This window comes from Nipponia nippon, unplaced genomic scaffold, assembly GCF_047370975.1.
Source record: "Nipponia nippon isolate SJK-2023a ecotype South Korea unplaced genomic scaffold, ASM4737097v1 scaffold_60, whole genome shotgun sequence".
In the NCBI taxonomy this organism is placed as follows: Eukaryota; Metazoa; Chordata; class Aves; order Pelecaniformes; family Threskiornithidae; genus Nipponia; species Nipponia nippon.
Genome location: NW_028262381.1, coordinates 167,587 through 194,710, shown reverse-complemented (window position 1 = coordinate 194,710; position 27,124 = coordinate 167,587). Strand labels below are relative to the sequence as shown.

The following is a 27,124-nucleotide window of genomic DNA, read 5'->3' as shown; positions in this document are numbered from 1 at the left end:
GGAAAACTTAAAAGGCAGTAAAAAAGGAAGCTTGTGCTGTTGGAACCCGGTGGTGTACCTGATGTGATTGACAGGATCTCCTGAGGGAAACAGATGAGAAGGTGAAGAACGTGCAAAAAGACATTCAGAAATTGAAGGAAGAGGAATTGCCCAAATTAAGAGAACCGTCTTAATCAAAAGAGAGGAAGATCTTAGGGTCCACAGACATAGACTCTGGTTACAAATTAAATAGCTGGAGTTAGAATTTGAATGAGTACAAGATTTAGGAAGAGACCTAAAAGTTTTAGAAAATGAGCTAGAGAAAGCTGGAACAGCAGCTCTGTTTCTAGCAGAGCAACATATAGTCACTAACATAAGTCACAATCAACGCAATGCAATCGCTGCAGTCTGGGAACTCAAGAGTAAGTCTTGGACAAGATGCATAGGTTCTGCTGGGAAGGCCCAGGTTCCTGTGGGCTGGCACCATGGATCCTGGTACCCTTGCCAGCAGATTCTTGGGGATGACCCACAGTTGAAGTGGCCATTGGGAGCCTGAGAAACTTGGCCCTAGTATTAATAGACACATGAGCATCCCTGAATGCTCCTGGGTCATCAATGGTAAACTCCGGCTGAATAACTCAAGAGCAAGTCACTTCAAGTGGCTGTGACAGAGCCCATCATCTTGACCCAATCTGGGAAAACGTCACCTTCCAACGAGGGACATTAAAGGGAGTAACATGAAAAGACCCATCAGGTCAATCCGCATAGTAAGGCAAAGTAATATTGATTATGCTGTAGACGCAGAAGGCAATAAGCTTTGGATTGTGCCTCAGAACACTCAAGGAGATCTAATCAAGCTCATCCATGAGCTAAGGCAAACACTCTGAGCAGAGTGAAGGACAGTGAGTGGTGGCCTAACATGAAGAAGGGTGTAGATTGCTGGTGTAGGAACTGTCTGTCTCGTGCCACAACCAATGCAGATTACACTGGAGTAAAAGTCCCAGTCCAGCAACAACATATTGAAGGCCCACAGGCACAAGTGCAGATTGACTTTGTGGGACCTCTGCCAGCGACAGCTTGAGCTTTGCCAGAGCCTTGCCTTCCTAAAAACAATGAAGTTACTCTATATATACATTTCTCCCTTGTAAACTGTCCTTGCTGTCACCTCCCGGCAGCTGCTTCATGGCCCCTGTCAGAGCCAGCCCTGTCCCTGCACTGACCCGGCCCTGCTGCCCCACCAATGCTGTATCGTCAAGGGAAGACCCATGGTGGAAGGAAATGCACAGTCACTCATCCTGGAAGGGACCCTGGGAGGTCTGTCAGCCAAGCAAAACCATAGTCAGTGGAAAAAGGGAAACAAGGGTTGGGCTGTTTGTATGCTGTACGATGTTAGTGTAAGATGTATACCTATATAGAAATGCAGACAGTACGGATTCCTCCAGGAAGCTGTCTTAGACACTCTGTCTATCCAGAACCTGGCCCTGGGATCCCCGCGTCCCCCTATGCACAGACAAGAACACACACATGCAAAGAGGTCTCTCCAGCACAGAACCACAGCACTCTTGAGTCATCCAGCTTCCACCTTTTCTGTGTTTCCTCTTCATGCTTGGTTTCAGTGAGGAGCTCCTTTCTCATCCATGCCTTCCTCCTGCCACCTCTGCAGGACTTCCTGCCTGTCAGGGTGGACCATTTTGGAGCTGAAAGAAGAGACCCTTGACCATCAAACAGCTCTCTGCACCCCTCTTCTCTGCAGGGCTGTATCCCATGGGATTCTTCCAAGCAGGTCAGGCCAAAGCCTGCTCTCCTGAAGTCCTGCTCTTTGCCTTGTTCCCCTCTCTCAGGAGCCTCAACTCTACCTTCTCATCCCTGACCAGCTCTTCATTGTTTGCAAGTAGGAAATCCTACAGGGTGCCTCACCTCACTGCCTCCTCAGTTACCCTTGTCAGGAAGATGATAGAATTGTAGAAGCATAGAAGCATTGAGGTTGGAAAAGACCTTTAAGATCATCAAGGCCAACCATAAACCTAACACTGCCAAGTCCACCACTAAACCATGTCCCTAAGCACCACATCTACCCGTCTTTTAAATACCTCCAGGATGGGGACTCAACCCCTTCCCTGGGCAGCCTGTTCCAATGCTTGATAACGCATTCAGTGAAGAAATTTTTCTTAATATCCAATCGAAAGCTCCCCTGGCCCAACTTGAGGCTGTTTCCTCTTGTCCTATCACTTGTTACTTGGGAAAAGAGACTGACCCCCACCTCGCTACAACCTCCTTTCAGGTAGTTGTAGAGAGTGAGAAGGTCTCCCCTCAGCCTCCTTTTCTCCATGCTAAACAACCCCAGCTCCCCCAGCCGCTCCTCATGAGACTTGTGCTCTAGACCCTTCACCAACTTCGTTGCCCTCCTCTGGACACGCTCCAGCACCTCGATGTCCTTCTTGTAGTGAGGGGCCCAAAACTGAACACAGTATTTGAGGTGCAGCCTCACCAGGGCCGAGTACAGGGGCACTGTCACCTCCCTGGTCCTGCTGGCCACACTATTCCAGATGCAAGGCAAGATGCTATTCTTGGCCACCAGAGCACACTGCCAGCTCATTCAGCTGGTTGTCGACGAGCATCCCCACGTTCTTTTCCACCAGGCAGCTTTCCAGTCACTCTTCCCTGAGGGCCTGTAGTGTTGTGTGGGGTTGACCCAAGTGCAGGACCCAGCACTTGGCCTTCTTGACCCTCATACAATTGGCCTCAGCCCATCAATCCAGCCTCTCCAGATCCCTCTGTAGAGCCTTCCTACCCTCCAGCAGATCAACACTCCTGTCCAACTTGGTGTTATCTGCAAATTTACTGAGGGTGCAGTGGATCCCCTCCTCCAAATCACTGATAAAGATATTAAACAGAACTGGCCCCAGTACTGAGCCCTGGGGAACACCACTTGTGACCGGCCGCCAAGTGAGCGGCACTGACTCAATGAACTCAGTTCATTTTTCTCAGTTCATTGAGTTCCTCAGTGAACTGGCTGCACACAGACACAGCATGCTTAACTTCCTTGCTAACAAAAAAATTGAAACATGATGTAATTCAGAACACCATAACCTACTCTCCTCAACCTTATGCTAAGTGCAAACTGCATCTGACGCAGTCCGCCTTTCTCAAGGACCATTCATACAGGAGCTCTTTGAGACGTAGAGATAAAAAAGAATAGACATAAACACAATTGAAGAGTTGGCTAAAGAGATATTGAGACATACTACTGGAAGACAGGAAAGGTTTTAACTCCCTGAACCTGGAAGCAGCAGCTACATAGTTTCTTCAGCTTCTTCAGTGGGTCTTTGAGCTCCTGGTTCCTCAGGCTGTAGATGACGGGGTTCACTGCTGCAGGCACCACAGAGTACAGCACTGCCACCACCACATCCAGGAATGGGGAAAGGATGGAGGGGGCCTTCAGGTAGGCAAAAAATGAGGTGCTGAGAAACAGGGAGACCACGGCCAGGTGAGGGAGGCACGTGGAAAAGGCTCTGTGCCGTCCCTGCTCAGAGGGGATCCTCAGCACAGCCCTGAAGATCTGCACATAGGACACCACAAGGAAAACAAAACACCCAAAGGCTAAACAGGCACTAACAACAAGAAGCCCCACTTCCCTGAGGTAGGCATCTGAGCAGGAGAGCTTGAGGATGTGGGGGATTTCACAGAAGAACTGGTCCAGGACATTGCCTTGGCAGAGAGGTAGCGAAAATGTATTGGCAGTGTGAAAGAGAGAGTTGAGAAACGCACTGCCCCAGGCAGCTGCTGCCATGTGGACACAAGCTCTGCTGCCCAGGAGGGTCCCGTAGTGCAGGGGTTTGCAGATGGCCACGTAGCGGTCATAGGCCATGACTGTGAGGAGATAAAACTCTGCTGTAGCACAGAAAAAGAAAAAAAAGACCTGTGCAGCACATCCCAGGTAGGAGATGGCCCTGGTGTCCCACAGTGCATTGGCCATGGCTTTGGGGAGAATGGTGGAGATGGAACCCAGGTCGAGGAGGGAGAGGTTGAGAAGGAAGAAGTACATGGGCGTGTGGAGGTGGTGTTTGCAGGCTACGGCGGTGATGATGAGGCCGTTGCCCAGGAGGGCAGCCAGGTAGATGGCCAGGAAGAGCCAGAAGGTCAGGAGCTGCAGCTCCCGCGTGTCTGCGAAAACCCGGAGGAGGAACTCGGTAATGAAGCTGGCGTTGGACATCTGCTGCCTCTGGTCATGAGTGACTGTCCAAGGAGGAAAATGCAGTGAGAAGTTAGGGGAGACTTCTCTAAACAAAACAAAAGCCATTTCTCCTAGATGCTCCCCTTTCTACACCCACCCCCTTTTTACTTTTCTATGGGAACTTCCTTCAGCTCCGTTTCTGAAACCCTGCTTGGTGCTGGCTGAATGTGCCATGAGAAATATGGGCTCTGCCTGCTGCCTGCCGAGGAGTCAGCCCTACTCTGCAGGAGTGGGTTCATGGGAGAGGTGGGGGAAGGACCCAGTCCTGGTGTTGGACTTTGTCAGATGAAACTGCTCTTAACGCAGAAGGGCCTGTCAGCACCTGCACTCCCTGTGGGAAGGAAGCAGAATGGTAGAGGGCAATTTCAGAGTTTATTCTTAAAGTTTCCCTCCGTTTCCCCTGAGGAGTGTTCTTGGATGTCAGAAACCTCAGAATTTCTGCTGCCCTCAGGGAGAACAGAGGGAGTCCTGAGAGGCAGGAGGATTGCCTGTGGCTTAGAGCAGAGCGAAGGGAGCTGGTCTGTCCCTCTGCCTTGTTCCCAGCTGCCCTGGGCTTGCACCTTTCGAGATGGAGAATGACCACACTCCCATGGTGCCCTGAAGACCACCAGACACTGCTGAGAGCAGCGGGATTCACTGCAGACCACTAAATGCCTCACTTGTTCTCAAGGTCTCAGAACCCCCCTTCTAGCCAAGGACACACATGCCTCATTTCACCAACCCGACAGCATTTCCTCGGTCGTAGATTCTCTGTGTTCTCCATGGGGCTTTCAGAGAAAAGAGAAGTGCTATGGGACAGCTTTGCATCCTTGAGGGCAGTTCAAGGCTTGGAAGAACAACTCAAATAGACAGCCAAGTGCCCTAAAGATGGCATCCCTTCTGTTTGCAGGGACTGGCTGGGCACATGTTCCTGTTGGGAGTGTCAAAAGTTCAGAACAACCCTGATGGGTCCAGCAGACGTGATGCTGGAGCTGTCCATAGGCAGAAGAGCAGCTGAAGGCACTTTAGGAGGCTATTAGCAGACCTCCTGACCATTCCAAGTTGCAGCTCAGGAGTCTCAATGGCTTGTTCAAACTTGACAGGTCCTTTTCTCTTTCGCTCCCCCACTGCCCCTCTTCTCTCCCCTGCCCTCACAGTACGAAACTGAAAACACAGACTCGGGAAATCTCCTTATCTTTATGGTAAACCCTGCCTTGAACTTCCCCTTGAAACATCCCCTTGGAGTTTCCTAGTGGTGATCTGGAGCTGTGAGCGGCCCCGACCCACATAGCACCCTCTCAACAGCAGAAGCACCCTGCCCTGCCAGGGGTCACTCCTTCCACCCACAGCTTGTCCCTGCAGCATCGTGGGCAGCTCCCTGGGCAGGCTGAGTGCTGACCCTGGCAGGCAGCAGAGTCCCTGCCCCAGGACACAGCCCCCTGGGGTGCAGGGACCCTTCTCTGAAAGACAGCCCTGGGAACCCATGGCTGTACACCCAGCTTCACACCCTGCAGTTGTCCCCATGAAAAGGCAGCAATCGTGTCCTGTCCCTCTGACAGTGCAGCAGGGAAGCCCTGCTCTGGAGCATGTTCTTCTCCTCTACAACAGGGATACTGTAAGTCAACCTGACAGATCCTGTCAACTGTGGGAGGTACCAGCTTTAGGAGATTCCTACAGCCAGAGACTTACCGTGTCAAGGGCTGTGAAGATTTCACTCCTAGTGAGCTCTCACAGTGCTGACTGCCTTTAACACCTCTCTCTGCCTGGCTCCTCTCCCCTCGGTGCCTGCAGGCAGTGCCCTCAGCCCTGCTGTGCTTTGCAGAGGAGCTGCTCCTGGGCAGAGCTGTCTCTCTGCAGGGCTGCCCACTTGCCAGCAGCTCCCTCCAGCCCAGGAGCCCAGCCCAGCTCAGCAGCAGAGGCCCAGCCCAAGGCAGCACTTTCTCTGCCCCTCTGGGCTCCCTCCAGGTGTCCCTGGGGCTCCAGGGGAACCTGCTGTGAAACAGGCTGAAGGAATCACTGATGTTCCCCCTCTCAGCTGGGGAGAGACACTTCTTTCCAGCACTGTCATTTCATGTATCAGAAGAACAATGAGGCTTCAGAATCCTATTTTCTTGTCCCAGCATTAGGCAGGACACACAGACAAGGACAGGGTGTAATCTCTTTTATCCCTCCTGCTGATGGAAGCGATTCAGCTCAGTCAGTTGAGGCATCTCATTCTGGGTCTGTAGTCCTGGGGCTAGAAGGGGACGCAGCTCCCTCCCATGCCTGCCACAAACGCACAGGTGATGGGGTTCCCCTTGCCTTAGTTCAGATGGGCACAAAACAGGCACCTGCTGCTTGGGAGCCACTTGTCTCAGCTCCCGTGATAATTACTGGAGATGGAGGCCAGGAGTGAGGTGTTCAGATGCAAACACCTGGTGACATTTGAGGTGCCAGAGCTGGTCCAAGAGACATGGAGGTAACTACATGTTCTAATGTATCCGCTCTGAGAAGGTGGTATCTGAGGCATCATTTCTGAGCAGGAGGATGATTTCCTTTGAACAGCTGAGATGGCAGCAGATGCACACGTTTAGGACAAGAGAATCTTTCTCTATTTGTTATTTTCTGGACAGCCTGCACAGGGATTCAGCTGATCAAATGGACTCATGAACCACAGGGAGAGCTCAGTCTCTCTCTCTCTGATCTCCATCAGCTGTACTTCCTAGAGCTCTCCTGACTATCATGAGAGTTGTCTCGTTTCATCCCCACATTGCCTAACAGATTTCAGGACGGTTACTCAATTTAATGGCCAAAGAAAGGCCTGTAGTGTTATGTGAGGTGCCAAGGCTTTCACACACAGCTACATGCAGCTGGCAGGGACAGCACTGGTCCTGCACAGGAAAGCTGCCCCCCTTCAAAGCATGTGTGTGACACACAGCCCAGACAGCACTGCCTTTGCGCAAGCCACCGATTGCCACCACTGCCCTGCAGCAAGGTCTGTCCCTGCTCTAGCCAGTAGATGTAGGACAGTGCAGGAATAGGAAGCACATCGCACTGGGGTCTCCACTCATCTGCCTACACTCTCAAGCTGCTGGTTTTCCTCTCCGCCACCCTTTACTCACCCCCTTGATGGTACAGGCAAGGAACAGAGCAGCAATGTTCACAGTGTGCCTGTCAGCAGCACCTTGTTCTTGCTGGAGATCAGCTTCATCTCTGCCGAACACCCTCAGGAGCAGCGTAGACACCACTGACAGCAGTCAGTGGTCCTCAGAGAGGGTCTCCTGGTCACAGAAACTAAACCCCTGTTGCTGGTACTAGCTGTGCAACCAATTGCTGACCCACAGGATCTGTCCAGTCCTCAAGCCTCTCCCCCTCCCCAGCAGGACTGAGGAGAACACTGCCCGTGCCACCATGCCCATCACCCCCAGAGCCATGCAGTCACACTCAATCCTTTGCAGGTTTGGCTGTGTCATTGGTGCCTACAGGGAAGAGCAGCACGGGGCAATAGTCCAAGGTTTGGAAAAACTTTAGCAGCCTCTCAAGACTGCACCTTTTGATCAAGGACAGGGGCCAGTGCTCGTTAGAAGATGCTCGAGGTTAGTAGCAGCTTGTTGGAGTCAAGGAATCCTGTAGCCATCCTTACCAGGCAGCAAAAGGCACCCTCAGCTTCCTCAGAAGGTCTCTAGGAGTCCACCAAAGATCTTAGTCATTTTCAGGACACTCTTGGACAGAAGCCCGTAGGAAGTTAATGGGAATTCATTGTTCATCCCAAGGTGAGCAGGAGGTTAGTCTAAAGACCTCCCAAGGTCCCATCCAACCTGAATGGTTCGGTGATTCTGTTGTCTCTGATGATAGCTCCCGCGACTCTTGCAGTCATGAATTCCCTCTCTGCATGTGGGTTAGCCCCAAGCATGGCATCCCCAGAGCCAGCCTCTCCTCGTGGTGTGCTATTGCCTCTTAGGCCTGAAACATCCTAGGTTCCAGGTTCAATGGTGAATGACGTCATGTTCAGACTGGACCCTCCTCACAGCCTGCAACCCTTGTGCATGACAGCATGGTAACTAGTGAGAGTGACACATGCAGAAAGCCAAGTGGAGGGGGCTGTGAAAGCCCTTGGCGTGTTTCATTAAGGAGGATGGACAAGCCCTGACCCCAGGACCCTAGGAATGGGGATCCTTTCCTTCATGGGTGTCTCAGGGCTCTTGCTAGGGGCAGAGAGATGGGAGGGTTTGTGATGCTGAGTGCAGGTCAGTGCTAAGACACCTCCCCAGGCTCTGTCAGGGGTGAGGAGGCAACAAAGTACGGGGGTTGCAAGGAACTGGTGTCCTCACATGGGCCTCAGCCCAAGAGTCAGCAGCCCTAGCCAAGAGAACAAGGACCTCAGTTCTGGGTCCCAGCCCTACCAAAGCCCTTGGCTTTCCCCACCACAGGCTGTCCTACACTGTCCTCTGTCTGTGCCCGTTTCTCTGCAGATTTTAACCACCACCTCTGCTTCCCCAGCTCACTCTGACCCCATGATATCCCAAGGTTCACTGATAACTCTGTGTCCTCACTGTTCTTCAAACACAAAGGTGTAGTTTTCTGAGGATTTGCCAATGTCTCTGAGTTCCCCACAACCCATCTGGCTTCTTTCAAAGCCCTGTTCACGTTCCTCTAGCACCCAAGATGTCCTAGCCCCAGACTCGCTTGAATCCTACATGCTCTGCTCTCTCCCTGCACTACCATGTGTCTCACAAACCCTTCCCTCTTCCCCTGCAGTGACAGGACCTCAGCCCAGGAGGTCTGTGCATCCTCCACGCTCATCCATGTTTCCTGAGCTCCATCCAAGTGTGGGAAGTGAAGGAGGTAAAGGGAGCATGGTCAGCTCACGGTGCATGACTGAGCACAGCCATCCTCAGCAGCGGGCATTCCCTTTCTCCTAGGGGATGCATACCACATGGAAATGTCTGTCATCCCTGATTTGCAGAAGAGGGGTCTTCCCTCCTGACATCTTCCCAGGACAAACCTCCTCCTCTTCCCCATCCACACACATCAACCGCTTTCCATTTCTGGGCTTAGATATGCTTAAGGATTCACTAAAGCCATCAGCCACCTCCTTGTTTCTCACTGACATCCCTCCACCCTCTCGCTGAGACCTACGCACAGCCAGTCAGTGTTGCTTACAGCCACTCACTCTTCAGAAGTGACCTTAAGCTTCCTGGATCTTCCTGGTGCTTGTTAACTATCTTCCTGGCTCCCTCCAGAGCCCATGGCAAACTTTGTTGTCTAGAACAGGGCTTTTACGACCATCCGTTATGAAATCTTTGTCTTTTTAGGATCTTCTGTGCAGAAAGATTAGCCACAGAGAAGTACCAGATATGCCAACAGAGATGCCAGTAAGAACCAGGTGAGCAACACCCAAGGCTGGGACTTCCTGGCACGGAGTCTCTCCTGCTTGTCACCTTTTCTCATGGAAGAAACAGGAAAACTGTCCATGCCATGGAGCTCTGCAGAAGGAAAATGGAGCTGTACCTAGCACCAGGTGACACAAGTGGGATCAGCAGGGAGAGACGACTTCTGTAGGGAAGGCTTACCAAGGCAGTACCCTGGCTTCATCCAGAGAAAAAATAGAGACCAGGCAGTGTGCTGACGTGATGGGGAAAAGTGTCCTGGGGTAAAAGAGTGTGGATGAGAGGATGTTGGAGAGACTGGGTTTGCAGAGATTTGAGGGAGTACTTCCCAGGTCTGAGCAGCCTGAGCTTTGGAGACGAGGAAAAATAAAGAAGCTCTCAAGGATGTTTTGGAATTAGTGGTACTGTCCCTAACAGCAGTAACAGGACAGTGCTGTAAGGGAACTCCTTCGTATTCTTGATGATGAACTGAAGCTCTTCCATTTCATCTTTACTTGACAAAATAGCTACAAGTTCTCCGTGATTAGCCTCTGGCATGCAAGTCTTAGAACAATGCTTTTTCTCTCGCTGCTAACTCTTTGTTATTATTTAATGCTTACAGCTCTTAGGCAGAATTGCCCTTAAATCATCTCTGCTCCATCTGTTTCTCACAGTTTCCATCAGGACGGGGAGGTGGAATGGGGGAGTTGTTTTGGTTTTAGCCAAAGGCATCCAAGGGACAGATCCCAGGTTAGTGAAAAGGCACAAAGGAAGGCACAACCTTGATGTGGAGCACACCGCCACGACACCGTTACCTGCCTTTCCAGTCTCTGAAGTCCTAACTGTGCAGCAGGGAGCCTGGAAGCTCTGAGCTCCCTGCGTCTGCCCTGCGTTTCAGCATGTAAAATGAAACTAACCTAGTCATCAAGTTGGTTTTGGTTCTCTTCAGAGCCTAAGGCACCGCATGGGTCAGGAGATTGGCCAGGACACATGAAGAGGAATCACGCTTCTGTGGACAAAAGCGTAGCTGTTCCCAGGAATCCCAGGTGGCATGGCATACCGATTCCTGGGTTCAAGGAGCTGGCCAGGTGCCTTGTCTCCATGTCTGCAATGGTGGCCTCCCACCAAAGGGCGGGGTATCACCAACCCAAGGGCCAAGCTGGCTGTGGCTTTGTGGAGCTGAAACCTGAAAAACCTCCAAACATGGAAATAAAGATGCTCTCTGGGTGTCCTGCTGCAGGGCAGCACCACCTGCCTTGTCAGTGTTTCCTAAGGCCCGGTGTGAAGCTCCCGGGAGGAACTTGGTGGCTGTTGCCTCTGTCGTACCATCTGACACCGCAGAAGAGCTTGGCTCCACCACCTCTCCAGGTAGGTGTCACCTGCTTTTAGACTGCCCTGTGCCTCTCCTTCAGCAGACTAAAGAGGCCCAGGTGCCTCCACCTCTCCACACAGCTCATGTGCTTTAGGCCCCAAAGCCCATCATGACCGACCTCCTCTGGACCTTCTCCGGTTTCTCCATCCTCCTTTCAAAATGGGAACCCCACTGGCTCCTATGGCATAAGTTTTATTCAGGTAGAATAATAATTTTGACAGAGTTCAATGAATTTGATGGAATTTAACAAAGTTCAAGAGTGGTTGCTCAAGGTTCAATAAGTTTGATGACAAGGTTTACTCTACTAATTACTGCATGGAAGAAACACACAAAGGAAAATTGAGTTACACTCGAGTTCAAATGCTTCACAGAGAGACCAGGGATACAAAAGGGTAAGGAGGACCCTCCCGTTGAGTCACGAGGTTCAGAGTAGACCTCCTTGCTTTCTAAACTGCTGATGGAGCTTAGGTGCGGCTAGGTCCAATCTTAGTCTCGGACTTGGACAACAATTTATGTCTAAGAGCTTATATAGGCAAAATTTGTCAATTCAGCATGCAATCAAAGTTGCCAAGACAAAATCAAAGTTACCATGCTACACGGTTATGCAGGATATCAGTCTCTTACCAAAGATCTGTTGTTGGTAAAAGGTCTGTCTGCCTCGAGGAGCAACCTTGAGAGGTGTCCCAGCGCAAGGGGAGATCACCGCCAGGCACCCACGCTGCCTAGCAGGGAGAGCTCAAAGGCGGCTCACTGAGGCTGTCGTATTTATCGGATAAAGTGGTTGGCTTGCAGTCAAATTACATGCGATAGGAAAGGTATGCAGGAGGCTCCTTGTACCCCCCAGTTTCTTTGTTCCTTGATAACTGAGTCTTGGAATAGCCACCCACTATTCCCGTGTCAGTCGCATGATTGGTGTTCCAAGCTCATACACATCATGTACCACTCGGCTCCTTTGTGGGTTTTCAGAGAACAGATAGAACCTAGAGTTCATGGCCTGGCTACGGCTCACGCCTTTACCTCTTCTGAAGCCTGTACCAAACTACTGCTAGTTTGGTTAAGAGGTCGAGTGCATCCATCACAACTGGCTGCACGCAGGCCACATAAGGATTTTTCCTATTTGCAAGCAAAGCAAAGCAAAGCATGGTCAGTTTTCATAAACAATAAAACACACTCTGTAAGCACAGGCTAAGTACAAGCTGTCTCTAAGGAGGCTGCCTTTCTACAAGGGATAATCTTATGAGAAATGTTTTAGATAGATAGGTACAAAAAGATAGATATAAAAACAACTAAAGTGTCAGGTAAAGAGACAATGAGACTATTGAAAGACAGGCAAGCTTTGAACTCCCTGAAGCTCAAAGCAGCAGCTGGGTAGGTGAGAGGTATCTGAATGAACAAAGAATAATGGGAGGGGAAAATTAGAGACTAATGGAACTGGCCTTTGTTTAGAGAGTCTGTATCTGCAAAGATGAAATGGTCCTCATATCAGGACAGGTGCAAATATATGAAAGATTAGAGAAATGAAATACTCCGTATAACAGGCAGAGGAGTGATGCTGAAGTTACAGGTGGAGATCAATATTTCTTTCAAATATGCCTTTTGAAAGGTCATGGGATTGGTAGAGGTCTCTTGTGAGTGAGGACAAGCAAATGGTGCACCTGTCTTTGAAAGAGGCCAAAAGTGCAACCCAGGGAACCCCAGGCTGTAGAAGCTCACTTTGGTGAGGAGTAAACCATTGAATGAGTGCTTTTGGGTGACATTCCTGGGCACCCAAAAGAGAAGAGCATCGTCGTGGACTTCCCAAGGGTAAATCATGCCTCACCAACCTGGTTGCCTTCATGATGAAGTAGCTGCGTTTGTGCATGAGGGGACAACAGGTGATGTCATTTACCTCCACTTCAGCAAGCCTTTTGGCAAAGTCTCCCTCAATGTTCTTGTACCCAAGTTAGGCCATCACAGTCTGGATGGACAGACAAACAGATGGGCAAAACACTGCTTGGATGACGAGGCTGAGAGAGCAGTGGTGAAGGGGCCAGACTCTACCTGGAGGCCAGGGGACATAGTGGGGTTTGGTGAGGTGGCACAGGGGACTCTCCTGAGCCCTGTGCAGTTTAACACCCGTATCCAAGACCCAGAGGAGGGAACTCTCACCACGTTTTTCAATGTTACTAAAATGAGAGGACCATTCCTGTGCCTTAGGGATGCCTTTCAGGGGAAACCTGAGAGGTGGGAGGACTGTCCTGTGGGGACCTTCATGAAATAGAAGAAGGACAAAGGCCAGGCAGGTCCTGCACCTGGGATAGACTGGTTGGGGCCTGGAGCACATTATGGAGAAGGAGAGGCTGAGAGAGCTGGGTTTTTGCGAAATCCCTCAGAGTGAAACCCTGGAGCAAGGATGCAGGCCAGTTGGTGGGATGTCAGTCAATGGATTTTTTAACATTTGTTGAGACAAGGCCATGGGCACCTGATCTAGCTGGAGGCGTGTGAGAACTGGCTTGGCTGAGAGACCAGCTGTGGCAAGAGCTGTGGGACTTGGTGTGTGATAAGTGTCAGTAGGAAAGTTCCCTTTTTTATTACTACTGGTGTTGGAGTTAGGTATCACAGAGCCCCGGAGGAGGACAGAGGTGACAATGCAGCAAAGGTCCCTTCTCTGGGCTGTGGTTCATGGCCAGAGATGGAAATGGCCAGTGTGCGGGACTGATCTGGGACAGTTTTCCCTGGGCAGCTTCCCCAGGATGTCCAGGGAACATGGCACAGACCTGGCCCCTCTCTTCTGCACCTTCGGTGCCTTGCTTCCTTCACCATGATGCCTGACTCTGCACTGGCAGCACCCTGCTGGCTGCCCCCACCCTGCACACTCACACAGCTTAGCTCTACACTGGTGCTTTCCTCTCCTGGGCACTTCCAGGCCCAGCCCCTCCCCAGCTCTCCCCACCTCCCCTGCCCTCTCCCCAGTCCAACCCAGCAGAGCAGCCCAGTCTGGGCTGGCCCCATGGCAGTGCCCACCGCAGGGTGCTGCAGAGCTCTGGGCACTCACCCCACAGCCCCAGCCCCTCTGAAGGGCACAGCAGCTTCTGGGGGGCAGAGCGGAGGGGGTTCAGTCTCCCCATCAGCCCCAGGGATGGTGCTGACCTCAAGGGCATGAGAAAATGGAGGCCAGGCACTCTCTGGCTCTCCTGAATTCATACTGTAGGTGATGCCAAATCCTGACTGAATTTGTCCCCTCCTCTGCTCCCACCAGCCCCACTCCCCAGGATGGCATGACAGTCCTGGCCCTGGGCCTCCTCAGGCAGCTCCTGCATCTCTCCAGGCTCCCCTCCCTGTTCCTGCTGGGTCCCCACTGACTCCTGTGGCACTAGAGAGTCCTTGTTCGTGGATACAGCGATATAGTGCTGTAATTTTGGAGGACTTAACCATTGCAGGTATTTCACCTTCTGAGCCTCCATTCATTCCAACCCCAGGGCACGTGGGGAGTCCCCATCCTTTCCTCTCCTCACCCCTCCAAATTCATTTCCAGAGAGTCTGGTATATGCCATCAGTCCTGTCATACATGAGGAAACCTGAGGAGAGAATGGGGAGCTCATGGACCATCTGCCCTGCCACTGGACACCAAGAACAAAGCTTTTAAATCCAGAACATTTTGTCCCATGGAACACAATGCGACCATGAGCTTAACTCCAAAAACACTGAGAACAAAAGGAGAACAGACTCTTGAAAAGACTAATTTTTCAGAGAATTTCTTGGCAGCAACTTTGGAGGAAGAGCCCAGCCTTCACGTACTGGACCTGGGAGATTCCTGTGTATTGAAGAGCTACCATCTGACAGGCTACATGTGATACAGTGTGTTAAAAGGACAAGACAGAATAAGATCAAGCCTCAAGAGAAGTAGTATAAGCCCAACAAATTACCTATAAACAGGATTATAATAAGATAAAAAGGCAGACATGTGGCCTCAGATAAACTCTGAGAAATGTGCAGAAAAGGGAAGGGTCATTATTGTTAATGAAACACTGTCCATTGGGCCAGTTTCCATAGGGCATCCTTGAGCTCCTGGTTCCTCATGCTGTAGATGAGGGGGTTCACTGCTGGAGGCACCACAGAGTAGAGCACTGCCATCAGTAGGTCTACAAATGGGGAGGAGATGGAGGGGGACTTCAGGTAGGCAAACATGGCAGTGCTGAGGAACAGGGAGACCACAGCCAGGTGAGGGAGACACGTGGAAAAGGCTTTGTGCCGTCCCTGCTCAGAGGGGATCCTCAGCACGGCCCTGAAGATCTGCACATAGGACACCACAAGGAAAACAAAACACCCAAAGACTAAACAGGCAGTAACCACAAGAAGCCCAACCTCCCTGAGGTAGGCATCTGAGCAGGAGAGCTTGAAGATCTGGGGGATTTCACAGAAGAACTGGTCCAGGACATTGCCTTGGCAGAGGGGTAGTGAAAATGTATTGGCAGTGTGCAGGAGAGCATTGAGAAAGCCACTGCCCCAGGCAGCTGCTGCCATGTGGACACAAGCTCTGCTGCCCAGCAGGGTCCTGTAATGCAGGGGTTTGCAGATGGCCACGTAGCGGTCATAGGCCATGACAGCGAGGAGAGAAAACTCTGCTGCAATCAAGAAGGCGAGCATAAAGATCTGGGCAGCACATCCCAAGTAGGAGATGGCCCTGGTGTCCCACAGGGAATTGGCCATGGCTTTGGGGAGAGTGGTGGAGATGGAGCCCAGGTCGAGGAGGGAGAGGTTGAGGAGGAAGAAGTACATGGGGGTGTGGAGGCGGTGGTCGCAGGCTATGGCAGTGATGATGAGGCCGTTGCCCAGGAGGGCAGCCAGGTAGATGCCCAGGAAGAGGCAGAAGTGCAAGAGCCGCAGCTCCCGCGTGTCTGCGAATGCCAGGAGGAGGAACTTGTTCATGGAGCTGCCATTGGACATCTGCTGCTTCTGGGCATGGAAACTGCCAAAGGAGATAAAAAAGAAAAATTCAGAGAAGCTTCTCTGAGCCAAATTTCATTCATTCATTGTGCAATACCTAAGGGTGTTTTTCTTTCCTGGGGGACTGTTACAGAGCTCCGAGGCTTCAGCTCTGGTTTGTGCTGGCTGAGTGTGCTGTGCAGAGCCGTGCCCTCTCCCCAGGGGCTCCGGAAGGGTCAGCCCTGCTTTCCAGCAAGGACCCATGGAGGCAGCAACAGCCCCGGGTGTTTGGAGGGAGGCTTCCTGGGGAGGAGTTCCCTGTGCTGCACTAGAGCGGAGGGCAAAAAGCCCAGAAGGACGCTTTCTTCCCCAGAGGAAGGTGGGAGATGAGGTGCAGCAAATATGTTGCGTTATACTGTGTTTTAGTATTCAGACACGCCCATCCCACTTGGGAAATGGTCTTGGAAGGGGTCACATTCCCCCATTGCCCCGTTGCTCTCAGTGCAAACCTTCGTCAGTGCTCCCATGCAGGAGGGCTGCTCTGTCCATCAGCCTGGTGCCCAGCTGCTCTGGGCTTGCACCGCTCTCAGCTGCAGGACGACTGCACCCAGACGTTGCTCTGGAAAAGGCACTGGAGTGTCCTGGGAGCAGAGGGGTCCTGTTCCAGGTGCAGAGTTCAAAACACCTCTCCTTTCCAGCACAGCTCTGCGGAGTATGAGGAAGAGGACAGGGCAAGGATGCTGATTGGCATGGGCAGATCGGGTGCTCTCAGACATCTCCTAGGTCCTGCAGGAGAGCTGTGTCCTGCTGGAGGGATGCTCACAGCCCCGCAGGACTCCCTGTCCAGCATAATCAGGTGTCTTAAGGTGAGGTCTGCTAAGGGAAGCAGTGCCTCATTGCCCAAGCACTGAGTGCAGTGTCTGGAGCCTGGAAAATGAAGAGAGGGCTTGGGCACCTTGGTCCCATGGAAACACCTCCAGGGCAGCGCCCTCCAGGTCAGGGCCAGAGCAGGCACTCCACACCCCCACCCCTTGCCCCACACCACCACCGTTACTGCCAGGGACCCCACGAGCAGGAAGAAGAGCAGCACAAGCAGGGGGAGGAACAAAGAAGAACGCTGTGACTCTCCTCCTAAAGGAAGCAAGGAGAGGAGAGGCGGCCGGGCACTCAGGAAAGCCTTCTCCTTACCCAGCAGAGCACAGCACCTCCCAGTTAGCAAAAGCGCAGGGCAGTCGCTCTCAGCCCCTTTGCCCTGCAGAGGGAAGCGGCCACGTGTCAGGAGAGATGCCCCTCTGCTGTGCCAGAGCTCTGGCTGCAGAGGAGGCAACTCCTGCCCTGGACCACACAGCCTTGAGGGCAGAGGCTGTGCTGGGTGGGAGACGAGAGCAGGGGTCTTGTGCAGAGGAAGGTGTCTGCATTGGAGGGCATGACAGGGAGCTTCCCAAATTCTGCCTCCCATGCCATTTGGGGTTGGAGTTTCCTAGAGCTCTCTGCCCATGTCTCTGCTGCCTGGAGCTATCCCTGCTGGGAAATGTTTCTCTGCCCTCCAGTTTTTCCCTGTCAGGGATCACCAACCCCATCACCCACTCCTGTCTGCTCAGCTCTGACCTGATGAAACCTCCCGGTTCCAGCCACTCTCTAGAGGTACTCCCAGTTTGCAGGCAGTGAGGAGCAGGTCAGACAAACCCTGCTGAGGCCAGCAAAGGTGATGCTGGTGCTCTCTGGAGGTAGAGGAGGGGATGGAAGCAGTTGCCTTGGCTCCTACCAGACCTACTGATCTCTCAGCATGGCAGCTCAGGACTCTCAGGCTCCCTCGCCAAATGCAGCAGCACCTTTTCCCTTTGTCCCGAAACAGCAGGAAACTGGAAGCATGGCCTCAGGAGAGCTCTTTACCTTTAAGGTATCCCCTGCCTTGCTCTTCCTCTGCAAAAGCCCCCTCTGAAATGCCCTGGGCAGCTCTGGCTGCACACCCTGCCTTCACCCCTTCCCCCTTGTCTAACATGAGCCCCTGGGCTGGGAGGCCTCCTGACAGACCCTGGAGGCTATGAACACTTTCGGAGACCCTTTCCGCAACGGCAGCTGCATTGCCCTGCACCAAGAGACTTCCCGTGTCAAGGGCTGGAAAGGTTTCTTCCCTTGCAGCGCTCCTCTCTCCTCCCACTCCAGCCTGCCTTTAATCTCGCTCTGCCCTACTCCTTTGCCCAGAGCCCTGCTGCGCTTGGCAGAGGAGTTGCTCCTTGGCAGAGCTATCTCTCTGCACTGCTGCCTGCTTCCCAGGAGCTCCCTCCACCCCAGGAGCCTGTCTCAGCCCCGGAGGAGGGCACCTGCCCAAGACGTCACTTTCTCTGCCCCCCACCCCACTCGGCGCTCCCTCCAGGTCTCCCTGCGGCTCTCCAGGAACCTGCTTGGGAAGAGACTGAAGGAATCACCGATGTTGCCTGTCTCACCTCTGCAGAGACGTTTCTTTGCAGCAGTGGCCTTTCTCCTCTCCCAGACACAGTTAGGTCTGAGAATCCCCCTGCCTTGGCCCATCATGAGGCAGGACACCTGGACACTGCCAGGGAGGCATCTCCTTCAGCCACGCTGAGGGAAGGCAATCAGCTGAGGCAATGGAGGCATCTCATGCTGGATTTGTAGTGCCGGGGCTGGAAGGGACCTCAGCTCCCTCCCTTGCCTGCCACAAACCCCCAGGAGGTGGGATTGCTCTTGCTTCGGTCATGGCGTCTGTTACAAATAGGCACCTGCACTCCTTTTACTACAGTGCCATGGTCATCCCCCTGTCACTCCAGAAATCCAGAGGGTTCTTCCCCTTTATAGCTTGATGGCAGTAGGGTACATTGTGTACCAGTGTGCATTAGAGCCTTATAATCCTGCGGGTCTCCTGTTCCAGGCCATCAAATCCATACAATCCAGTAAACCCGGTTGTCCCTTTCCTCCACCTGGCTGGAGGCAGTGCCCCCTCTAGTCCTGGTCATAGCATTCATAGAATCATAGAATCATAGAATCATAGAATGGTTTGGGTGCGAAGGGATCTTTAGTGGTCGTCTAGTTAAACCCCCTGCAATGGGCAGGGACTTCTACAACCAGATCAGGTTGCTCAGAGCCCCATCTAGCCTGTCCTTGAATGTTTCCAAGGATGCGGCATCTACCACCTCTCTGGGAAACGCATTCAAGTGTTTCACTCCCCTCATTGGGAAAAATTTTTCCTTGTGTTCAATCTAAATCTACCCTCCTACAGCAGCCTTCTCTTCTCCAGGCTGAACACCCCCAGCTCTTTCAGCCTTTCCTCACAGCAGAGGTTTTCCATCCCTCGGATCATTTTTGTGCCCCTCTTCTGGACCCACTCCAACAGGTCCATGTCCTCCCTGTACCGAGGACTCCAGAGCTGGACGCAGTACTCCATGTAGGGTCTCACCAGAGCAGAGTAGAGGGGCAGAATCCCCTCCCTCGACCTGCTGGCCACGCTTCTTTTCATGCAGCCCAGGATACAGTTGGCTTTCTGGACTGTGAGAGCACATTGCCTGCTCATGTCCAGCTTTTCATCTACCAGTGCCCCCAAGTCCTTCTCCTCAGGGCTGCTCTCCATCCCTTCATCCCCCAGCCTGTATTGACACCAGGGGTTGCCCTGACCCAGGTGCAGGACCTTGCACTTGGCCTTGTTGAACCTCACGAGGTTCACATGGGCCTCCTTCTCAAGCTTGTTCAGGTCCCTCTGGATGGCACCCTGTCCCTCGGGAGTGTCACCTGCCCCACTCAGCTTGGTGGCATTTCAAAACTTGCACTCAGTTGCACTATTCATGTCCTTGATAAAGATATTCAACAGTACTGGTCCCAGTATGGACCCCTGAGGGACACCGCTCGTGCGTTGGGTATCTCCAGGGGTGGTCTCCACTCTAAGGTGGGCTTTGACTAGATGATCTCCAGCACCTACAACCTCTCTTCTTCCTCTTGGATTTGACCTTGAAGCTATCGCAGGATTTCTGATGTCTCCACTGGAGTGGTTGTCTTCTTAGTCAACACCCAAGGTTGAGCTTGAGACCTTCTAAAGATCTAATGGCCACCCGGCACCAGCGGAGGAGGACAAGCCTTGAGCCCACCCAAGCTCAGGTGAAGGCCTGGGCAGAGGCTTCCCTCCAAGGAAGGCTGGATGAGGTGAGGGGGAGTCTCAGCCAAGGGCTGAAGGCACTGGGGGAGGTGAGGCTGGCCCACAGCAAGGTGAAGGTCAAGAAGCGGGGCTGCAGCTGGGGCCAGAGGACACATGGAGCATGGCATATTGGAGGGAAGGGAGGGAGGGGTATGGACAACGGACACACTTAGGGGTGCCAAGGTTGCACTTAGTGGTCCATGGGGGCCCTTAGGGATCTGGGGGGCAGTTAGGGGTCTGTACAGGGATGAGACCCAGTCTATAAGGTTAAAGAGATCCAGTTTGTACAGGGACAGGGGACAGGGCCCAGTCTCTACTGGGATGGGGCCAGGGGATCCAGTTTGTACTGGGATGGGGCCCAGGCTGTACTGGCAGGAGTTAAAGGGATCTAGGCTGGACTGTGACGGGACACAGCCTGTACTGGGAAGGGATCATGGGATCCATTTTGTACTAGGACGTGCCCAGTCTGTAATGGAAAAGGATAAAAGGATGCAGTTTGTCCTGGGACAGGGCCCAGTCTGAGCTGGGCAATGTGAAAGGGATCCAGTTTGTACTGGGATGAGGCCCAGTCTGTGCTGGGAAGGGGACCAAGGGCTCCAGTTTACACTGGGACAGGGCAAAGTCTGTGCTGGGAGGCGTTAAATGGATCCAGTTTGTAGTGGAACAGGGCCCAGTCTGTACTGGCAGGTATTAAATGTGTCCAGTTTGCACTGGGAGAGGCCCCATTCTGTACTGGGAGGTGTTTGAAGGATCCACTTTGTATTGGGAGGGGGCCCAGTCTGTACTGGGAGGGGTTAAAGGAACCAGTTTGGACTCGGATGGGGTCCATTCTGTACTATGAGGGGTTAACAGGATCCAGTTTATAATGTGACAGGGCCCAGTCTGTACTGGGAGTGGTTAAATGGACGCAGTTTCTGCTTGGAGGGGGGTCAGTCTGTACTGAGAGGGGTTAAAGGCTTCCAGTTTGTACTGGGACTGGTCTCAGTCTGTACTGGCAGGAGTTCAGAAAAAGAAATCTAGGTAATAGCTGAAAAAGTCTTCATTTCCAGCTTTTCATGACTTTTTAAGAAATTTTGCTGATCCCTGAGGGATGCTGCTAGTATCTGGCTCCTCGGAGGACTTTGTACCACTGACAGATTTGTTCCTGATCGTCCAGCCAACTTCCCACCCACCGCAGCATCCACTTCTTCAGTCCAGATGTCAACAATCCGCTCTAGGGAGACCACGGGAAACCACATCCAAGGAGTTGCAAAAGTCCAGGTACACAGCATGCCCTTCTTTCCCCTCCCACATGGGTTCAGCAATCCTTTTCTTGTCCTTCAAGTGATGGGAGATAGCTGCAAGAGCATTTGCCCTGCCACCTTCCCAGGGACGGAGGTGAAGCTGACCAACCTGTAACACTCCCAATCCTCCTTCTTGCCCTTCTTGAGGATGGGTTTGATATTTGCCTTTTCTGAGGACCTTGCAGCCTCCCTGATCTCTCTGCCCCTTCCAAGATGTTTGAGAGAGGTCTCATGATGACACCAGCCAGCTCCACCAGCACCTCTCTGCTCCTTCCCACACCAGAAGCCTTCTTCATATCCCACCCTTCCAGGGGAGTGCCCAGGACACAGCACATGCCAGTCCAGGTCCTCTGGCCTAGCTCAGAAGAGAGCCAGAAGTGATTTCTTCCTGCAGGCCCACAGCTCCAGTGGGGTCTCTGCGCAGCTCACAGCTTCCCTGAGCATTTTTCTCAGTGTCCCCCAAACTTTCTAGTCCACAGGCTGTAGATGAAGGGATTGAACAGGGATGTGAGGATGGTGGAGAAAAAGGGTTTTGTCAAACTGTCTCAGGAGGGCTGTTCTGGGCATCACACCCCCAAGGATGAGGGTGTCATAGAAAAGAGTGGCACTAGTGAGGTGAGAGGAGCAGGTGGAGAAGGCTTTCTGCCTGCCCACGCTGGATGGGAGAGCTGCCCCAGGGAGGCATCTCTGATGCACACAGGATGACCATGTGAACAGGAAGGGGAGGATGGGATCTAAAAAGCAGGTTATGACAGCAAAGAGCACGAGTGTCGCAGTGTCATTGTGTGAGAGCTCCAGCAATGGGGTGAAATCACAGAAGTGGCCCACTCCACTGGGGCCACACAACTGTATCTGGGACACGACTGAAATTATGACTGTAGATGACAGAAATGCCCCTAGCGAAGGGGCAGCTGCCCTCTGGAGACAGACCTGCCGGTTCATGAGTCTTGTAGAGAGCAGGGCGTGGCACACAGCCCAGTACTGATCGTAGGGTGTGATCACGGGTAGTAAACACTCGGTACATGCAAAAAGTGCAGGAAACAATACTAGCACCGTGATGAGCAGAGATGGTGCTGTCCCCAGTCACACAGCTGGCCATCAGCTGGGGCAGGTGGTGGGTCGTAGAAGATCTCCAGGGAAGACAAATAGCCCAAGAAGAAGCCCATGGGGGTGTGCAGATGCTGGTTTGCCACCACGTGCATGATGATGAGGGTTTTCTCAAGCACAAACACTATGCAGGTCATGAGAGAGAGAGGGAAGAGATTTGCCTAAGGGCTGGGAACGTTCCCCATTCTGTACGTATGGGGGACTCCATCATGGCCCCTGTCCTGGTTTCAGCTGGGATAGAGTAAATTTTCTTCTTAGTAGCTGGTATAGTGCTGTGCTTTGGATTTAGGATGAGAATAATGTTGATAACACACTGATGTTTTCATTCTTGCTGAGCAGAGTTTACACCAGTCAAGGACTTTTCAGCTTCCCATGCTCTGCCAGGTGCACAAGAAGCTGGGAGGGGGCACAGCCAGGGGGGCGCTGACCCAGACTGGCCAAAGGGCTATTCCATACCATATGACATCATGCTTAGTATGTAAAGCTGGGGGAAGAAGAAGGAAGGGGGGGACGTTCGGCGTGATGGCGTTTGTCTTCCCTAGTAACCGTTACGCATGATGGAGCCCTGCTTTCATGGGGATGGCTGAACACCTGCCTGCCGATAGGAAGTAGTGAATGAATTCCTTGCTTTGCTTTGCTTGTGCACGTGGCTTTTGCATTCCCTATTAAACCGTCCTTATCTTAACCCTCACGAGTTTTGTCCCTTTTACTCTTCTGATTCTCTCCCCCATCCCACCTTGGGGGAGTGAGTGAGCGGCTGTGTGGTTCACAGTTGCTGGCTGGGGTTAAACCATGACAGCCCCATTGCCCTTTCTTCACCTATGAGGATGAATATTTGGTTCAGTTTTAGTTGCTTGGGTCTCAGACAGACAAATCAATGCAAGTACATTTATTTTGTTTAATTAGAGAAGGAGTATAGCTCCTTATTTACACAGTCGGTGGGTCACACTAGTGAGGAAGATAATGAAGTAGAAGTGGGGTGTCCACATGTCTTTGTGGACAACATTATCACAAGTTAAAAAAGCAAGAAAAGGAAAAACTTACCCAACAACAATAATGACAACAAAAATTAATCAAGAAAGGCTGGGCCTGTTATGAGTTACATTATGAGTCATCTGTTGAAGAAGATGGACACTCTGTAGCTCCTGGAGAACATCCAGTCATCAGTTTCCACACTGCTTCCTTGAGCTCCTGGTTCCTCCTGCTGTAGATGAGGGGGTTCACTGCTGGAGGCATCACCGAGTACAGGGCAGCAACCACTCGATTCAGGGATGGGGAGGAGGTGGAGGGGGGCTTCAGGTAGGCAAATGTGGCAGTGCTCAGAAACAGGGAGACCACGGCCAGGTGAGGGAGGCACGTGGAAAAGGCTTTGTGGCGTCCCTGCTCAGAGGGGATCCTCAGCACGGCCCTGAGGATCTGCACATAGGACGCCACAATGAAAACAAAACACTCCAAAAAGACAAAAGTACTAAACACAAGAAGTTTAAATTCCCTGAGGTAGGCATCTGAGCAGGAGAGCTTGAGGATCTGGGGAAGTTCACAGAAGAACTGCTCCAGGGCATTGCCTCGGCAGAGGGGTAAGGAAAATGTATTGGCAGTGTGCAAGACAGCATTGACAAACCCAGTGCCCCAGGCAGCTGCTGCCATGTGGACACAAGCTCTGCTGCCCAGCAGAGTCCCATAGTGCAGGGGTTTGCAGATGGCCACATAGCGGTCGTAGGCCATGACAGTGAGAAGACAATACTCTGCTGAAATGAAAAAGACAAATAGAAAGAGCTGGGCAGCACATCCTGCATAGGAAATGGCCCTGGTGTCCCACAGGGCATTGGCCATGGACTTGGGGAGAGTAGTGGAGATGGAGGCCAGGTCGAGGAGGGAGAGGTTGAGGAGGAAGAAGTACATGGGGGTGTGGAGGCGGTGGTCGCAGGCTATGGCGGTGATGATGAGGCCGTTGCCCAGGAGGGCAGCCAGGTAGATGGCCAGGAAGAGCCAGAAGTGCAAGAGCTGCAGCTCCCGCGTGTCTGCAAATGCCAGGAGAAGGAACTCAATGATGGAACTGCTGTTGGACATCTGCCTCTCTGCATGGGGACCTGCCCAAGGAGGTAAAGGCAGTGAGAAGTTAGGGTAGAGTTCTCCGAGCAAAGCCTATTGCAGTTCTCATGGAAACACCCCAGACTGCCTTGCACCTTTCAGGGACACCTTTGGCAGGTCCCTTTCATGAGCTCTGGTTGGTGCTGGCTGAGGGTGCCATGTGGAGCAGGGGGCTCTGCTGTGGGCTCTGGAGGTGTCAGTCCTGTCCTACAGCAATAGGTAATAGCAACGTGGGGTGATCTCAGATTAAATCCACTTTGGGTATCAATGAGCTTTCAGCATTGTTGCTCCCATTTCACCCCACTGCAGAGCAGAGCCGAAGGGATTTTGTTTTTTTTATCTTGTTCTAGTTGCCACACCACAACTGAGAAGTGCTTGTAAAGCAGAAATCCTTGGCACTTCTGCTGTACTCCAAGTGACATGTTGTGGGTGTTGACAGGCAAAGGGACTGTCCCTTAGTGCAGGGTGTGGAGAGCTGGTCCGTCCATCAGCCCTGGTCTCAGCTGCCTTTTCCTTGCAGCTCTTTGAGCTGGAGGATGATGACCAGATGTTCCCCTGAGAAGAAACTGGAAACTTCTGAGAGCGGAGGAATCCAGTTCCCAAGTGCAGATCTCCAAACCCCTCCCCACCATCTCATCGTACCTGAGCAGGATCTCAGCTCTCCCCTCCCAGCCACGGACACACAGGGCTCATTGCAGCTGCCCACACAGATGATGAGCCACATTGCCATGGCCTTAGCACTGAGTTGTCTTCTCCATGGGACACAGAGAGCCTATGGGAGAGCTGTGCCCTTCTGGAGGACAGCCTGCATCCCAGCAGCACCCCCAGGGAAAGAGTCAGAAGTCCGGAAGACAGGGAGTCCTTAGGTGAGGGTCAGCTCATTGCCAGCCCCACACACTGCAGTGCCCAGAGCCCCCAGGTAAGGTGGGGACAAAGGCTCTCCTCACCCCTCCAAATTCATTTCCCAAGAATCTCATATTTGCCATCAGTCCTTTCATACATGAAGAAACCTGAGGAGAGAATGGGAGCTCATGGGCCATCTCCCCTCCCATTGGACACCAAGAAGAGAGCTTTTAAATCCAGAGGCCCAGTGGAACCCAATGTGACCATGAGATTAACTCCCAAAATATTGAGAAGAGAATGAGAACAGACTCCTTAAAACACTAATTCCTTGGGCATTTTATTGGCAGCAGCTTTGGAGGAAGAACCCAGCCTTCAGGCACTGGACCTGGGAGATTCTGTTTTATTGAAGAGATGCTATTGGGCATGCCACATATCATACAGTGCTCTGCAGGAGTCAGAGACAATAAGATCAAGCCTCAAGACAAGAAGTATGAACCCGGCAAATTATCTATAATCAGGATTATGATAAGAGGAAACAGCAGACTCGTGGCCTAAGAGAAACTCTGAGAAATGTGCAGAGAATGGGAGGCAGGTTATTGTTGCTGAAACAGCATCCGTTGGGCCAGTTTCCATAGGGCATCCTTGAGCTCCTGGTTCCTCATGCTGTAGATGAGCGGGTTCACTGCTGGAGGCACCACCGAATACAGCACTGCCACCACCACATCCAGGAATGGGGAGGAGGTGGCAGGGGGCTTCAGGTAGGCAAATATACCAGTGCTAACAAACAAGGAGACCACAGCCATGTGAGGGAGGCATGTGGAAAAGGCTTTGTGCTGTCCCTGCTCAGAGGGGATCCTCAGCACAGCCCTGAAGATCTGCACACAGGACACCACAAGGAAAACAAAACACCCAAAGACTAAACAGGCACTGACCACAAGAAGCCCAACTTCCCTGAGGTAGGCACCTGAGCAGGAGAGCTTGAGGATCTGGGGGATCTCACAGAAGAACTGGTCCAGGACATTGCCTTGGCAGAGGGGTAGTGAAAATGTATTGGCAGTGTGCAAGAGAGAGTTGAGAAACCCAGTGCCCCAGGCAGCTGCTGCCATGTGGACACACGCTCTGCTGCTCAGGAGGGTCCCGTAGTGCAGGGGTTTGCAGATGGCCACGTAGCGGTCATAGGCCATGACAGCGAGGAGAGAAAACTCTGCTGCAATCAAGAAGGCGAGCATAAAGATCTGGGCAGCACATCCTTGGTAGGAAATGGCCCTGGTGTCCCACAGGGCATTGGCCATGGACTTGGGGAGAGTGGTGGAGATGGAGGCCAGGTCAAGGAGGGAGAGGTTGAGGAGGAAGAAGTACATGGGGGTGTGGAGGTGGTGGTCACAGGCTATGGCGGTGATGATGAGGCCGTTGCCCAGGAGGGCAGCCAGGTAGATGGCCAGGAAGAGCCAGAAGTGCAAGAGCTGCAGCTCCCGTGTGTCTGTGAATTCCAGGAGGAGGAACTGGGTGATGGAGCTGCTGTTGGACATTTTTTCACTTTGGCATGTGGACTATTCAAGGAAGAAAACACAGTATGTTAGCAGAGACTTCTCTGAGCAAAATCAAAGCCATAGACTCTGCTCATGCTGCACACACCCCCTTTTCATTTTCCAGGAGACCTTCCTTCAGCTTTGTGACTGGAGCTCTGGTTGGTGCTGGCAGAATGTGCCATTAGGAGCAGGGTCCTTGCCCACTGGATGCTGAGGAGTCAGTCCTGCTCTGCAGCAGTGGGGTCATGGGAATGGTGGGGGCAGGGGCCAGTCCTGGTCTTCAGCTTTGTCAGATGAAGCCACACCTAAC

At 52.4% G+C, this 27,124-nt stretch overlaps 4 protein-coding genes across 4 annotated transcripts in view; all 4 read right to left on the bottom strand.

Annotated features, from left to right (window-relative positions):
• The window catches only part of LOC148051284 (ubiquitin carboxyl-terminal hydrolase 42-like), a 36,046-nt gene extending 24,058 nt beyond the window's left edge, over nt 1–11,988 (bottom strand). Inside the window, exons 1-2 of the mRNA XM_087738184.1 lie at nt 11,930–11,988; nt 11,537–11,634 (exon numbers count right to left, since the gene is read on the bottom strand). Coding sequence (XP_087594310.1) covers nt 11,537–11,634; nt 11,930–11,988 — 157 coding nt within the window. The remainder of the gene's footprint in view (nt 1–11,536; nt 11,635–11,929) is intronic.
• A 2,920-nt stretch (nt 11,989–14,908) lies between these two features.
• Nucleotides 14,909–15,838, bottom strand: LOC148051283 (olfactory receptor 14J1-like). The gene has a single exon (XM_087738190.1). The coding sequence runs from the start codon at nt 15,836–15,838 to the stop codon at nt 14,909–14,911; it is 930 nt and encodes a 309-aa protein (XP_087594316.1).
• Nucleotides 15,839–23,455: 7,617 nt separating this feature from the next.
• Nucleotides 23,456–24,421, bottom strand: LOC148051282 (olfactory receptor 14C36-like). Its single transcript, XM_087738191.1, has one exon. The coding sequence runs from the start codon at nt 24,419–24,421 to the stop codon at nt 23,456–23,458; it is 966 nt and encodes a 321-aa protein (XP_087594317.1).
• Nucleotides 24,422–25,878: 1,457 nt separating this feature from the next.
• LOC148051281 (olfactory receptor 14A16-like) lies at nt 25,879–26,814 on the bottom strand. The gene has a single exon (XM_087738180.1). It carries the CDS (start codon nt 26,812–26,814, stop codon nt 25,879–25,881), a length of 936 nt encoding a protein of 311 aa, XP_087594306.1.
• Nucleotides 26,815–27,124: the final 310 nt, after the last annotated feature.

Coding starts and splice junctions, on each gene's coding strand:
- LOC148051283 (XM_087738190.1), bottom strand. CDS start 15,838: ATGTCCAATGGCAGCTCCATGAACAAGTTCCTCCTCCTGGCATTCGCA.
- LOC148051282 (XM_087738191.1), bottom strand. CDS start 24,421: ATGTCCAACAGCAGTTCCATCATTGAGTTCCTTCTCCTGGCATTTGCA.
- LOC148051281 (XM_087738180.1), bottom strand. CDS start 26,814: ATGTCCAACAGCAGCTCCATCACCCAGTTCCTCCTCCTGGAATTCACA.